Source organism: Macrobrachium nipponense, chromosome 8 (assembly GCF_015104395.2).
Source record: "Macrobrachium nipponense isolate FS-2020 chromosome 8, ASM1510439v2, whole genome shotgun sequence".
Lineage (NCBI taxonomy): Eukaryota > Metazoa > Arthropoda > Malacostraca > Decapoda > Palaemonidae > Macrobrachium > Macrobrachium nipponense.
Window position 1 is genome coordinate 70,726,533 of NC_087203.1, and position 16,300 is coordinate 70,742,832.

The 16,300-nt window shown below is 36.0% G+C and overlaps 1 protein-coding gene across 1 annotated transcript; it reads right to left on the reverse strand.

Moving 5' to 3' along the window:
* Positions 1–5,365: 5,365 nt before the first annotated feature.
* LOC135223285 (glutamate receptor ionotropic, delta-2-like) lies at positions 5,366–14,304 on the reverse strand. Its single transcript, XM_064261758.1, is given in 4 exon segments — positions 5,366–5,849; positions 5,852–7,166; positions 9,145–9,330; positions 13,591–14,304. Coding segments are annotated over 4 exon segments (2,193 nt in total). The 5' UTR covers positions 13,948–14,304; the 3' UTR covers positions 5,366–5,514.
* Positions 14,305–16,300: the final 1,996 nt, after the last annotated feature.

Sequence of the window (16,300 nt, forward strand, 5' to 3'; positions counted from 1 at the left end):
TATTATTTTCAAAGTGGACCAGGAAGTTCCAGATTTCGTTTTTATAAATGATGTTCATAGATAATTCTTATAAAACTGAGGATTATGAGAATCCCAAGAGGACCTTTATATTAATAAATGGAAGGGACTTAGTGCTGAAAGCTTATTTGAGAGGGTTTAGGAAAGTAATGTCACCAACAGAGACTTTCTGCCACACCTACATATGTTTTTGTATATATACTCTTGTAAGACATCCTATGTTCATATTTCACCAGTGATCAGGAGCACAGAAGGAAGTGCTCGAAATATATGGTTGCAACGTTAAAATAGTATTTTAAGGGCCTTTTATCTCCATATACTGTTGTATTACAGTAAAAAGACATTCACACACACACACACACACACACACACACACACACACACACATATATATATATATATATATATATATATATATATATATATATATATATATATACCTATATATCTACACACCCGAGAATGAGAAAATGATGAGAGATGACTATGTTACGTCAAAGGATAGTGAATAGCAAGATGATAAATGTAATGATGAGAAAAGGAGTAATTAGAAACATATATTATCACAGTTTGGTTGAAGCGAAAGTTTAGACAGGTTGGAGGCGAAGGGTTGAAAGTAGGTGAAAGGTTAATCAAGACTAGTGAGTATGAGGAGAGTATATAAGCAGAAAATGTATGGAAAATGGGGTGATATACGCGTTCAAAGAAGTTGAAGGCATATATAAAGAGCAGAATTTCAAGGCTGTGGTGTTGCAGAGGCAGCAATGTTTAGGAAAGAGGAAACGGTGAATAAAGAGAGTGAGTGGAAGGATGAGGAGCTGAGAAGTTTAGAAGAAAAAAGAAATGATTGATTGAGGTAGAATCGCAAGAAGGAAGGGAGAATTGTATGTAGGAGTACATACAATTCAGTACAGAAAGTAAGAATTGTATGCAGGGGTACATACATTAAAAAAAAATAGAATAGGTGAAAAGAGAATGAATATACTAAAAAATGGAGGTAAAAGCGAGCAAGTATTTCTGGAAGAATAGTTTTTTCAAGGATGTAATGAGCAAATGGATCCCAGAATATGAGATGCAAACGGGGAAATGCTTTCTGACGAGATTGCTACAGTAGTTTGCCAATGGAGTGAGTATTTTGAGGATTTGTGGAATGCGGAAGATAGGATAGAAGGCGAGTTGGACGATGCAAGAGTGGGCAATGCTAAGTTTGAAAATACTTATGAAAGTTACAGCTGAAAATGTAGGGAAGGTGGTTAAAAGAATAAAAAAAAAAAGAAAAAAAAAAGGGTGAGATGCTGTTGTGAGGTGGTAAAAATGTAATGGAGTTTGACTAGGATGTATAAATTATGTCTGGATAAGGGTAAAGCTCTAAAGTAATGGGGAAGCAGGGGCGTCATTTGCTGGGGTGCCAGTGAGGGGCGCTCGCCCCCCAAAGCTTTCTAGGGGGCCTCCAAATCAGCGATAGGACAAAATCTATATGTTTATATATTTATATATATAATTATTATATGTTCACTGTTCACGAAACAAAGCGTCGAAAAAAATATAAATAAGGTTGATGTGCAGAAAGGGCTTAATTTAAATTAGTTATTTTTAACATGTTCGTTAGAATATAAGTAATACATAACATACAATAGTTACCCGTTAAAAATATTAAGACAAGCAGTTTCCTTTAATGAATTAATGATCTGACAGGTCTCGAGAACAGATGAAAGTTTCTCTAATATCTTTGACAAGGCTAAGATTTTTTCTGCTGCATCTGAGATTGATACAAACTTGAAAGATTCCAATCAAGTAGGCAGACCTAAGAGCATCCAGAAGATCTCATCGAAGTTAAAATACTTTTTAACTGATTCAGCTATAGGAATGAGTGTGGACAATACAAGTCTTGCTCCTGAGGTATCACTCAAAAGAATCTATTTTGACATATTAGACAGATTTCTCTCTGAGATGGATAATAGATTCACTCATAATTTGCCAATGATAGTAGCGATGGATGCGCTTGACTGTAATTCTGATGAATTTTTAAATAAACTGTCTACCATAGTACAGTGTTATAGGGATATACACATAGATGAAATCCTCTAAATGCCCAAATTCTAACCAAGGATGAAAAACCTAAGAATTTGTTTGAATTGTATGGTGAACCCAAACCAATTGAATGTGCCTCTACTCAGAAATTCGAGAAAATTGTTAAAATTCTCATCACCTTTCCGGTAATTACTTCCAGCAATGAACGACTGTTTTCAGTGCTTAGTTTAGTGAAAACTCGTCTACGAACTACCATGAAAAATGAGCGCTAGAATGACTTGCTTCTCATGGACTCAGAAAAGTAGCTTGTTAAGCATCTTAACTATGGTTAATAATGGTTAATAATTTTGCAAAATTAAGATCAAGGAGGTAGCCACTATTGCAGTAGATAAAATTTGAAATGCATGAAGTATGTTTATTTTGAAATTTCCTTAGATGAACCTTGTTAAAATTATGTACCATTTCATCTCTATACATTTTCCAAAGCTTAAGATCTTGTTCCTTGTGTAGGTAGTGAGCTATATTTAATGCAACATGTTAAATCGCAGATATTCTAGGCCAATACTATAGTTTATAACTTGATTTGTTTAGAAATTTCCGCTACCTTTTCATCTTCAGTTATCTCAAAATTGGATGTACAACATTTTTTAAGGGATATTAATTCTTCAAATTTCCTTTACAAGTGGCTTCAAATTGCTCCTATATTGTTGATATTTCTAAAAGTTTTCTCGGGAGTCTTGCAGCGGCTCCCCAGATCGTTAGACTCACTTCACTCGCCACTACCCCTCTTTTTCAGGAGGGGGCCCTCAAATAAACCTTTGCCCCCTCGAAGGAACAATGAAATGACGCCCCTGTGGGGAAGATGAATCACGTTCACTTGTATAATGCTACAGGTGATACATGAGGCTAAGAACCATAACTTTCCTTAGCATACCAGGAAAGATGTGCGGCAGGATTCTGTATGGCAGAAGGCACAAGATTCCATAGGGGATGAGCACTGAGCTTCGATAGGGAAAAGGGTGAGCGGATCTAGTTTCATTATAAAACAGTTGAGTGGGAAGTTTGAGAGTTAAAGGAAAAGGCTGCACATAGCACATAAACCTAAAAATTACATGACTGGATTGTAATGTGGAGGATGTTTGAGCATGTTTGGGGTTAAGGGTTAATTGTTGAGATAAAAAATATTTTCAGATGGAAGTTAGAAGTTGAATAATTGGTGGAGTTTGGAAATGGATGAGTGAATGGTGTGAAAATGGGACTGAAAACAGGATTATGTTTTTAAGTTCTTTAACATTATTTTGGATGGAATGATAAGAAAAATCAGAGATGGCACCATAAATAAGGGTGCAAAGTTTCAGGAAAGGAGGATAGGCCAAGATCAGAGGGAGCAATGGCTGATGTAAGCAGATAACTCAATAGCACTTATGAGGGATAGTGAAGAGAGACTGCAGAGAACGCTTGCAACAGGAGAAAGTTGAGAGTCAACATAAGTAAAACCAAAGTTAAGCGAGTAAATGGGATTCAGGAAGATTGTGCAGTGAATGTTAGTATGGACGAAGACAGAATGGTCAGGAGATTCTTATAAGTAATATTCGTGAGCAAATATCTCGGACGACGACATTAATAAAAGAGGAGAAGAAGAAGAGTGTCAAGAGAAGGTGAAACAAGAAAGGCAGTTTGTGGTTGAGATTAGGCCATAAAAAAAGGAACCTTTGAACAAAGTCATCTATAAATGTTTTGAATGCAATTGAAAGAAAGTAGTAGGTATATGCTGTAAGAATGAACTGTTTAAAATACTTATTATACGAGGTATAAAAACTAAGGATTGGGAAAGAGGGGATACGCAGTATGTAGCAGTTAAATTAATAACCACAACTGAAAGGATGGATCTGGAAGTGCAGACTGGAGGATCAAATTCAGTCAGTAGCGCTGCAAGGGAGGAAGAGATACAGATCAGGTTAGGGGATGGATGTACTGTAGATTATAAGTAAGAGGTACTACAAGAAAAGCGGGACCTCAACATTCAGGAAGTGAGAAAGTGTGCGCAAGTTACGGGTGAAGAGCATAGTGGAAGCCAACTCTTGTTAGGGCATATATATATATATATATATTATTATATATATATATATATACCTATTGATATATAAGATATATATATATATATATATATATATTTTATTTATATAACCTAACACACACACAAAACACACACACATCTATATATATATATATATATATATATATATATATATATAATATACTATATAAATATACCATATATAAGATATATAATATACAAAAATATATATATAATATATATATATATATATAAACTATACATTTTATAATAATATATATATATATTATATATATATATAATAATATAATATATATCATATATAGATATATATATAATATATAGATATAATAGAAATATATATATATATATATTTTATTATATAGATATATATATAATATAATATAGATAAATATATATATATATAATATCATATATATATATATATATATATATATACATAATATACATATATATAACATATATAAATTCATATACTATTTTTATGTTTAATGTTATATATACCACTGTACTATACACATAAAAATTCTCAGGGTATAAGTATCAGTATACCAACAATAAGAACTAAAACAATGGTACGGTGAAGGAGATGAACATAAAATACAGAATGATAAAACATATATATATATATATATATATATATATATATAATATATATATATATATATATATATATATATATATATATATATATATACATTACATATGGTACTATATGTAATGTAAATATACACATATGTACTATACATATAAACATTCTTAAGGTACAAGGACCAGTATACCAACAAGAACAACTAAAGCGATGATACGGGGGAAGGAGCTGAACATAAAATACACAATGACAAAACAAATATTTATACAAATAAAAGATACTAGCGACGATAAGAGGTGTTTCGATAGATTGACCAAAAGAATAAAAACGAAGCCTTCCTTAGCGCACAGAATAGTAGCTCCTTGCTCAAGCCCAATGCGTTAGTCAAGTCTTTGGAAATGAGCACAAAAATGATTGAGCAGCAATTGAAATCACGTTTTGGACCTCAAAATAGAAAACTAAATGTTTTCATCTGTTTCCCCTCTCAGAATTCAAAATAAATAGTGTTATCGAAGCATTATTTGTCCCATTATAAAAGAGAACATGACACATTGCATAGGTATATACGTATACACAAAGAAATTTGTTAATCTCGCAGGACTCTTAATTAAAAGCAAATATTTGCATGCTACTTTAATAATAAGGCAAATAAACTGTCAAACATGATGTTGATTTGTTTTAACACGGTCAATATACAGATTTAACTCACATAACGTTTTGGTGAAGGTAATTATTAACGTAATTATTATCCCATTATCCTGTAGGCAGGCAGCATCTAAAGCAAAGCCAAGACTTCAGCCAGCATGAGCAGTGCCGATAAAAAGCATCCTATACCCAGAACGTAAAATACCCCTTGAAGCTGTTCCAGTGTTAAGGGCCTGTTTTCACTCAACACAGCTACTGCTTTCTGTTGTCTTTTCTCCTTGTACTGCTGCCTAAAGTAATCCACGACCTCCTTTTGCCACTTACTTACCACTCCAGACTCTAACAGTCGCAAGATGGCCCCGTCGAAGACCTGTTTCAGGGGAGAATTCTTCTGGTAGGCTAGGCCTATACTGTAGGGCAGGAGACACTCCCCTACGATGCGAATGGTAGTTCTGCTGCCGTATTGTATCGAGCTCCGGCTTGCAGTTCTAGATACTGCTTGTTTTCAATCAGCGCAAACTCGCCCGCTTCCACGCGATCAAAGAGTGAGCCAAAATCCACGTCGCTTTCCAAGATGTTCACGAAATTTTGGACAACGGGGTCAATGGAAGCAGCGAACTGGGTTTTCCAAAAGGCTACTCCCCCGATCCTAAGTCCGCTGGCCGATAACTCCTTCATCGTGTCAATAGGTGCTGACATTTGGGTGACCGACAAAAAAGCTACGAGGTTGGCAGAATAAGCGGTAGATACAATGAGTCCGAGTATCCCGACGAACCCAATGTAGATTTGGAGCGGGGTGTGCAATGGAACAGCGTAGCCAGATCGCATCGTCAAATTAGCCAAAATATAAAGGTAGTCGTAGGAAAGACTGAGAAACTCCCGGGGTTCTGGGTTCGTGCTTAGAGTGGCGATCAGGTATGAGAGGAAACCTCCAGCCAGCAGGAACACGGCGATGGAAGTCCAGGTATCCCAGGCAAAGGGCAAGACGGGAGATTTCCAATTCTGCAAAGGTTTCGGCGAAGGAGCGACGAAGCAACCGCGCTCAAAATTATAGGGAGCAGAGTAATCGACCACTTTCCAGCGATGCAACTCGAGGAATACGTTGCAGGCACCGATATCTGCGTGCTCATAGAAAACTTTCCCGACCAGACCCGTCCACGTGCCGTTTGGAAGTTCGTAACCCCAGAGCTCGTCGTGAGGGACTTCGAGAAATTCGGGGGTAAAATTCATGGCCTTGGCAATACTCTGCACAATTTGCATATCGACGCCCATGCGACTAATGATGTTGTGATGGTCGTCATAAGCATAGACGACGCTGGGAGGGTGGTCAAATGCTGCAACCCGAAGAGGAGCGCCCTGGAAATCTCCCAGCTCCTTCTCAAAAAGCTGTTGAAAACGACCATAAAATATTCCTCTTTTCCAAAAACCGAGGTATCTCAATCCCGAACCTTGTCTATAGAGCTGATGTGACCAAACCAGCACAATGTCATCCTCAGGCTGAAGGACCACCACTCTCGCAGTCTTTTGGAAGTTGTAGAGGGACAAGATATCCTGCGGCCAAAGGGACATGTTTGCGTGGTGAGCGGGCAAAATAACAAAATGATAGGCATGGTAGTTCCACAAAGACAATGGTTGGGGATCGTGGATGGAGTGGTGATAGTGACTGGCAGCTGCATGGTGTCTGAAGTCTTCGAACTTGTTCAGAAAAAGCAGGTAGCAGTCGCATATGGTTCGAGCCCAAGTATCTTTTCTCATGAGGACTTCCGTCTGCAGGTCATATACCTGGAAAGGTAGTGAAGTAATTACTGAAATGTATTGGCTCTTGTTAATTACAACAAGGATACTGTATTTACTTATTGCCTTCGTGAAAGTAAATTTATTTTTTCCCCATAACCTAAAACAAGATTTTATTTATTATGTTCCAATGTCAGCATTACGAGAACTACTGTATTTTTCTACTAAACGGTCGAAACAGTTAATTGTCTTGATGTTCATTATGCTGTTGATTAACTAAGGAAACTTGCTCAGTATAAACTGCAGGCATTGGATTAAGTGATGCGCTTTCATTCTGTAGACAGAAATGTCACTTGAAATCAGATACATTGAAGTTCCTCTTGTCAACATCAAAGTTATATTTTTTGAGGTAGGCAAGCTCTTGTTTTTAAAAAGAATGTGCTAGTGTAAGTATACAACAAAATGTGATATATATATATATATTTATATATATCTATATATAGATATACATATATATAATATATATATGAGAGAGAGAGAGAGAGAGAGAGAGAGAGAGAGAGAGAGAGACGACGAAGAGAGAGAGAGAGAGAGAGAGAGAGATCCATATTAATATTTGCATATTTGTAACTAATTATAAAAAGAGCTTTCGCGTGTTGTCCGTCACGGGCTGTCTTCTATAAAATAGAGTATCAATATAGTCAATGCGCAAAATAAAATAAAGCAAAAGAGCAAAACATCGTAAGAACAATTCAAGTCGCCAAAAGGACGATTCATAAGTAGTTATGGAAGATTCGCCTCTCATGTGAAGAGTTTCTGTGAATATAATCTTTTTGGACTTTTCAGAAAAGCAATACATTTTTTATATAGTGACTATGATCTTTTTCTGGATCTTGGTAATTTTTTCAGAAAAACAAGGGCATGGTTGGGCGCTTTCGGTAAAAAACAAGCAAAATTACAAAAAAAGGTGACATCATCTTTTTTGGATCTTGGTCATTTTTCATTTTTTTCTTATTTTGGCATGGCTGAGCACTTTCGGGACAAAAAAAAAAAAAAAATAAAAATAAAATCGTACTCAATATCAAATTTACGACTGACATAGAGCACTATAATTATGCTGTTTAGATATAATGGTTCAACAGCTAAATACCGATTTTCGTTTCAGCGTTCATCGCAAAAATACCAAAGCAGGTACAAACATAAACATAACATTTCCTTCCACTCAAAACAGGTCAAACGCAATGTAATAAGTAACGTCCTTTACAGGGCTTTTCATAATCTGCGACAGTGTATTTATAGACATTGAGATCAGAAATATTTGCAAGTTTTTTTTTTAACTGGGCTACCCAAACTATTCTATCCTGAAACAGCTCAGAGAATCCAGAAAAAGGTTTTATTGCTTTTTAAAAATTAAGAAACAGTCCCCAAAAAATAATGCTAGTTAACAGAGTTCTTATTTGATAGGCAACTCAGTCATGACATTGGAACTGCCCTTCATACCACTTTTATTGTTCATTTTAGAATGTTTACGATTTTACTTTAGTTAGCTTTCTAACTACTTTCCTATTTCCCTTTTTAGCTGAACAAGCATGTTTGAAAACGTGCCCATTTAACTCCTGTTCAATTTGCAAAAATATATGTATAAAAAGGGACGACATAATGTTCTATTTACAACTAATGCACACACATATATAGATATGCGTGTGAGTACGAGAATGTGTCGTACTCAAGTGTATAAAGATATTCCGCAATATTAAGAATTGCCTAGAAAACACACGCGCACACATTCATATGTATTAAGCCACTAATGTCCATAAATTTTCAGTTCACGATGCTTCGGAACTAGCTTACATCCAAGTAGAAGAAGAAGCACTTATCACTCATAATTTCCTTTGAGTGTCAGTTGTTCCCGAGTTTTAGTGAACTGGCTACTGCACGAAATGCGTGGCTTAATATGTGGAAATAGAAAATGTCACACAGTACACGGGACAAAATCTTTGTCTGCCTGTCACCCTGCCTTCTTTACCTTGACAGGTTTATATCGCAGGGCGTGCCACATCCTGCCGGCAGCGTCGTCTGCGCCTTGTTCTGCGAAGATGGTAAAGGAACAGCTCTCCTGCAGGAGATTGAGAGAAGAAAGGACGCTCATCACTGCCGCTGTGGAGGGATCCTTACGTTCCGTGCTCTGCTGTGCGCGTAGGGAATTCAACTTCTTGTAGGAGAGAGAACACGAAAGGTGGGAGAGTTGTTCCAGAATGTGGAGATAAGCGCACATGTTTTTTTAACAGATTCCTAAAGTTTAGTGATAATAGTAATAATAATACTAATAATAATAATATTGTTCATTAAACATCCATAATTAAATCAGTAAACTGTATTACTGCTTAAAGTTAAAAACTTTAAACTTTTAGTTTTAAATTTGACCATTAATTCAATGAATTTGTGTAATTGCGGATTGTAATAAATAACAATCACTGTATTATGAACATTTTAGCTACAATAATAATAATAATAATAATAATAATAATAACTAATAATAATAATAACTAATAATAATAATAATAATAATAATAATAATAATAATAACAACAATAATAATAACAACAATAATAATAACAATAATAATTAATAATGAATGGATGGAGGAAAAAAATCCAGTTATGTATATGTACATATATTTAAAGATAAATTTGCACAGAAAGCTTTCGGGAAACTGTACGATTCTCCTTTTCAGTCTCCATTTCTAGATTCATGCTACTATGAATATTTTTTAAATAATAATAATAATAATAATAATAATAATAATAATAATAATAATAATGAAATAATGGGCATAATACACACCACCAGTATCACAGAAACAAATAACTTGGCATATGCAGGAGCAAGATTAGTAGCAGAACTGATGGGGATTCGAACACCAACACCACCAGCACAACCAACCCAACAGAAACCAAAACAGCAACCTCCTTGGAAAAGGCGCCTGGAAAAGCAAATCATGGTGATGAGATCTGACTTGAGTAAACTGAAAGAGATGGCAGAAAAAAAGGCTAAGAAGCAAGAAAACAAGGGAGGAACTCACGAGAAATACAAAGTACAAGAGATGGGGACTAAAACAAACAAAACAATAGAAGATGTAAAACAGAGGCTTAAGGCCAAAGCACATAAGATCCAACGGTACATGAACAGGAATAAGGGATACCAACAGAACAAACTATACGGAACCAACCAGAAAAGACTATACAGCCAACTAAGAGGGGAAGACAACCACCCAAAAATTCCTGAAGCCGAACCAAGTAAGAGACTCTGGGAAAACATATGGAGCAATCCGGTATCACACACAAACATGCAACATGGCTCCAGGAAGTCAAGGAAGAAGAAACAGGGAGATAAAACAAAGATTCACAGAGATCACGACAGACACAGTCAGACACCAACTAAAGAAAATGCCAAAAACTGGAAAGCCCCAGGTCCTGATGAAGTCCATGGATACTGGCTCAAAAACTTCAAGGCCCTACACCCACGAATAAGCAACAACTCCAGCATTGTATCTCAAATCACCAAGCACCCAAATGGATGACCACAGGAAGAACATCCTTAGTACAAAAAGACAATAGTAAAGGGAAATATAGCCAGTAACTACAGGCCTATCACCTGCCTACCAATAATGTGGAAGTTACTAACAGGTATCATCAGTGAAAGGCTATACAACTACCTAGAGGAGACAAACACCATCCCCCACCAACAGAAAGGCTGCAGAAGGAAGTGTAGGGGCACAAAAGACCAGCTCCTGATAGACAAAATGGTAATGAAGAACAGTAGGAGAAGGAAAACCAACCTAAGCATGGCATGGATAGACTATAAGAAAGCCTTCGACATGATACCACACACATGGCTAATAGAATGCCTGAAAATATATGGGGCAGAGGAAAATACCATCAGCTTCCTCAAAAAATACAATGCGCAACTGAATACAATACTTACAAGCTCTGGAATAAGACTAGCAGAGGTTAATATCAAGAGAGGGATCTTCCAGGAGACTCACTGTCCCCACTACTCTTCGTAGTAGCCATGATTCCCATGACAAAGTACTACAGAAGATGGATGCCGGGTACCAACTCAAGAAAAGAGGCAACAGAATCAACCATCTGATGTTCATGGACGACATCAAGCTGTATGGTAAGAGCATCAAGGAAATAGATACCCTAATCCAGACTGTAAGGATTGTATCTGGGGACATCAGGATGGAGTTTGGAATAGAAAAAATGTGCCTTAGTCAACATACAAAAAAGGCAAAGTAACGAGAACTGAAGGGATAAAAGCTACCAAGATGGGAGCAACATCAAACACATAGATGAGACAGGATACAAATACCTGGGAATAATGGAAGGAGGAGATATAAAACACCAAGAGATGAAGGACACGATCAGGAAAGAATATATGCAGAGACTCAAGGCGATACTCAAGTCAAAACTCAACGCGGGAATATGAATAAAAGCCATAAAACATGGGCAGTGCCAGTAATCAGATACAGCGCAGGAATAGTGGAATGGACCAAGGCAGAACTCCACAGCATAGATCAGAAAAACCAGGAAACATATGACAATACACAAAGCACTACACCCAAGAGCAAATACGGACAGACTATACATAAACACGAAAGGAAGGAGGGAGAGGACTACTAAGTATAGAGGACTGCGTCAACATCGAAAACAGAGCACTGGGGCAATATCTGAAAACCAGTGAAGACGAGTGGCTAAAGAGTGCATGGGAAGAAGGACTAATAAAGTAGACGAAGACCCAGAATATACAGAGACAGGAGAAAGACAGAAAAGAACAGAGGACTGGCACAACAAACCAATGCACGGACAATACATGAGACAGACTAAAGAACTAGCCAGCGATGACAATTGGCAATGGTACAGAGGGGAGAGCTAAAGAAGGAAACTGAAGGAATGATAACAGCGGCACAAGATCAGGCCCTAAGAACCAGAATATGTTCAAAGTACGATAGACGGAAATAACATCTCTCCCATATGTAGGAAGTGCAATACGAAAAATGAAACCATAAACCACATAGCAAGAAGCAATGCCGCCCGGCACTTGCACAGAACCAGTACAAAAAGAGGCATGATTCAGTGGGCAAAAGCCCTCCACTGGACCCTTGTGCAAGAAACATCAGTTACCTTGCAGTATAAGTTTGGTATGAGCACCAACCCGAAGGAGTGATAGAAAACGATCAGGCAAAGATCCTCTGGACTATGGTATCAGAACGGATAGGGTGATACGTGCAAACAGACCAGACGTGACGTTGATTGACAAAGTCAAGAAGAAAGTATCACTCATTGATGTCGCAATACATGGGGACACCGAGTGAGAGAAAGAGAGGGAAAAACTGGATAAAGTATCAAGATCTGAAAATAGAAATAAGAAGGATATGGGATATGCCAGTGGAAATCGTACCCATAATCATAGGAGCACTAGGCACGATCCAAGATACCCTGAAAAGGAATCTAGAAAAACTAGAGGCTGAAGTAGCTCCAGGACTCATGCAGAAGAGTGTGATCCTAGAAACGGCGCACATAGTAAGAAGAGTGAGGACTCCTAAGGAGGCAGGATGCAACCCGGAACCCCACACTATAAATACCACACAGTCGAATTGGAGGACTGTGATAGAGCAAAAAAAAAAAAAAAAAAAAAAAAAAAAAAAAAAAAAAAAAAAAAAAAAAAAACAAAAAAAAAAAAAAAAAAAAAAAAAAAAAAAAAAAAAAAAAAAACAATAATATAATAATAATAATAATAATAATAATAATAATAATAATAATAATAATAATAATAATAATTTTTATTCAATGTGGAAAAATTACATTTTTATCGTTGATAAATACAAATAATAAAAATATATTTATTTCTGCTTCATCACACTGATCGGACAATTGCAAAAACAGCTATGCAAGGAAAGTTACCGAGTCCCACGAATACTACGATCCGTTTTTCAGCGTTATCAAATTAAACTGAATAATGGAGGTAAGACGACTGACTTTAGGCAAACAATCTCTTCTGACTGTGAGGAATCAATGAGTTCACTAAATTCTTTTTTTTTTTTTTTTTTTTTTTTTTTAATTTTATGGAGAACGCATGGAAGATTTGTCAATTTCCCCTGATGTTGCAAGTTACGAATTCGAAAGAATTCTGAAAAAATCTACAAATAATTCAATTATTATAAGCGGAAACTGGATCCTTAGCAAGGGTAAAATTTCTGTAAACAATATCGAGTACATGAAGAGAAAACTTGACACTTTGATATCCTCAAAATGTTCCCATTTTTTAAAAGAAAGTTCTATAGGCACTTAAAAACTTTCATGTTATGAATGTGAAACCTATCCTACTAAAATGCACATTAAAAAAAAAAAGAGAGAAAAAAACAAAGGTAGCGCATCATGGTTTACTAGACTCCAGCTACCTTACTCACCTTAGACCCGATATATCTGAAATCTTCAGTTTTTCTCCGGCCGTTACTTTCTTCAGGTAAAACGCCAGCATCATAAATTTCTTCCGAATACTCCTGCAGTCCAGTTCGGCTGAAATCTGCAACTGTGGGGAATACTTTCGTCTCGGCTCGCTGCAGAAATAGCCTTTTTCGTTCATTGCTCGAAAGAGATTTGCTAGGAAGCACATCAAAGTGATGATCTGATCCAATTTTAGCATTAAAGTAGACTGGAAAATTGTAATAAGTTTCTCTCCTCTTCATCACTTGTCCGCCAACTTCAACAGCAAATAGGATGAGCAACAGCATTACCATTTTGCGGTGGGACACTCTTCTCTGCATCCTTTACCAAAGGAATGCAGAGGTTCGTTCGCATTAGATTAAGGCAGTCTTGTGCTGGCACGGGCCCTTGCTCTTGGGCAGCCCGCAAGGGAATGCAGATACAAGAAGATAGAACTCAGTGGTGAACGCTAACTTCCTGACAGCTGACGAGCGTTTGCTCGAGCCTGGCTTCCCTTTTCGTATTTAGGCGTGACCATTGATTTGCATTTCCGGATGGGAATCACGTGACTGCGTGCAGGGAGTAGATAGATCTTTTGGTGGGGGGAGGGGGATGGTAATAAATAATTCCTGACTGATTCCCGTGTTTTACGTTTAGCACTTTACCTTACATACAATAGCACTATCCAGGAAGCCAGTTACATTAGTTCATACATACTTCATTAAACACACATTGAACTTTTGATGCTACAGGTCGATAAACCATCAAAACAAACATTCTCTTTTCAGTGTTTATATATATATATATATATATATATATATATATATATATATATAATGTATATATGTATTTGTATCTATTATATATATATATATATATATATATATATATACAATACATATATATATATATATATATATATATACATACATATATATATATATATATATATATATATATATATATATATATATATATAATGTATATACTTTTTTAATATATATATATTATACATTATTGCACTACTATATATACCCTAATCATATATACTTACTACTGTACTCTCGAACTCAGTTATTATATATATACACTATCTACCCGCGACTATGGAGCAAAATAAAGGCTTTAATTATTGGGCACTTTGTTCTTATATTTTGAGTGTATGAATACGTAGTTGTCTTTAAGAATGTTAACAGAACTGATAGAATTTTGTGCTATACATACACACACACACACACACATATATATATATATATATATATATATATATATATATATATACAGACTAAGATGTATGTTTAAGTTTTACGAGCAAGAATTTTGTGGCTATACAAGTTTACACTAACTACTTCTAAATTTGACAGGCAATAGCTTTTGCTCCAAAATAATCTACTGCTCGAATGAACATAGAGACTGCGAGGTAATCAAGCCTGGAGGGCAACTGGTTTTTATTCCATTTAAATGAAGGAGACAAATAAAAAGGTATCTTAATACGGAAAGTTTGCTTGTTGGGACCATGTAACAACTCATTACATGAATTGTTTAAGAATATATTATAAACAGCCACTCGAAACCACTCCTTATTTTCTATACTGTCTTACCCTTAGAGTTTAATCATTATTAAACAAAGAGATATAGCATATTTTTCATTCATACATTTTCCATATTTGACGCTACTGTGTACAGATGCGTAAATTACCTTCGCTTCAAGATATGATGATTGCTAAAAACGATTTATCTCTCGTAATTTTAAACATTACCGGTAAAATTACCATTCATAGGAGTACAACTCGAATGAATACTAAACGCAGCTAAAGACTTTAGAAACAATAATTTATAACTGCTGTAAATTTATTTTTCTTCTCTAAATCAGCTTTCAGTACAACAGAGATTCTGATGTGGAAACAAATATCATATACCCAAGATAACAAAAATTATAATTAGTGATCCTAGAAAAAAAAATCTTCGAATAATAAGGATAGCCTGTTCTTTTTGTACCATCGTTTTTGAAGTTACTTGCCAGAACAGGCGTCTAATTGAGGGTGGGGACTAAAACCGGCAATATCCAACATCGTCCGTTTTAAGGAGAGGTTTCAATGTAAATGTTTACATAATTCAAAAACACTGTATTAAGTAATATTACATATTATGTCGACAAGAAAGCTTGTAGAGGACAGGACACTCATGCACCAAAGCCAGCTTCGAGAATTTAAAATTTCTTAGCGGAGAAAACATTTCAGTTAACTTCTCATCTTCCGCTTTGAGTGTGGTACTACCGATAACAAACTTCAACTGAACTGGTTTCCGTCAACAGATGCACCTGAAACGCATTGTAGAACATTGTGCATATCTACCTTCTCATCCCTCCACAACTGATCCCCGTTCTCCTCTTAAAACAGCGTCTGCAAAACCATAAAATCTGTTCCTGCTTTCTGACAAAGTCCTCCTCTAGTATCATATTTGTGCCATGATAAGTTGGTGGTCACTACTGGCTGCTGATTATGTTCTTGATTTTCGGCCGCACTTCCGTCAAATACGACGATCAGCACCTTGCTCTGCAGGACCACACCCCATAAGGTGATTCGTGAGATAGACTGTTATGTAAGCATCAACCAAATTTGTTTCCGCTGGTGAACCAGTTACTAAATAAGAATATTTTGAATATATATTGTTGGAAGTCTTGGAAACTTTTTT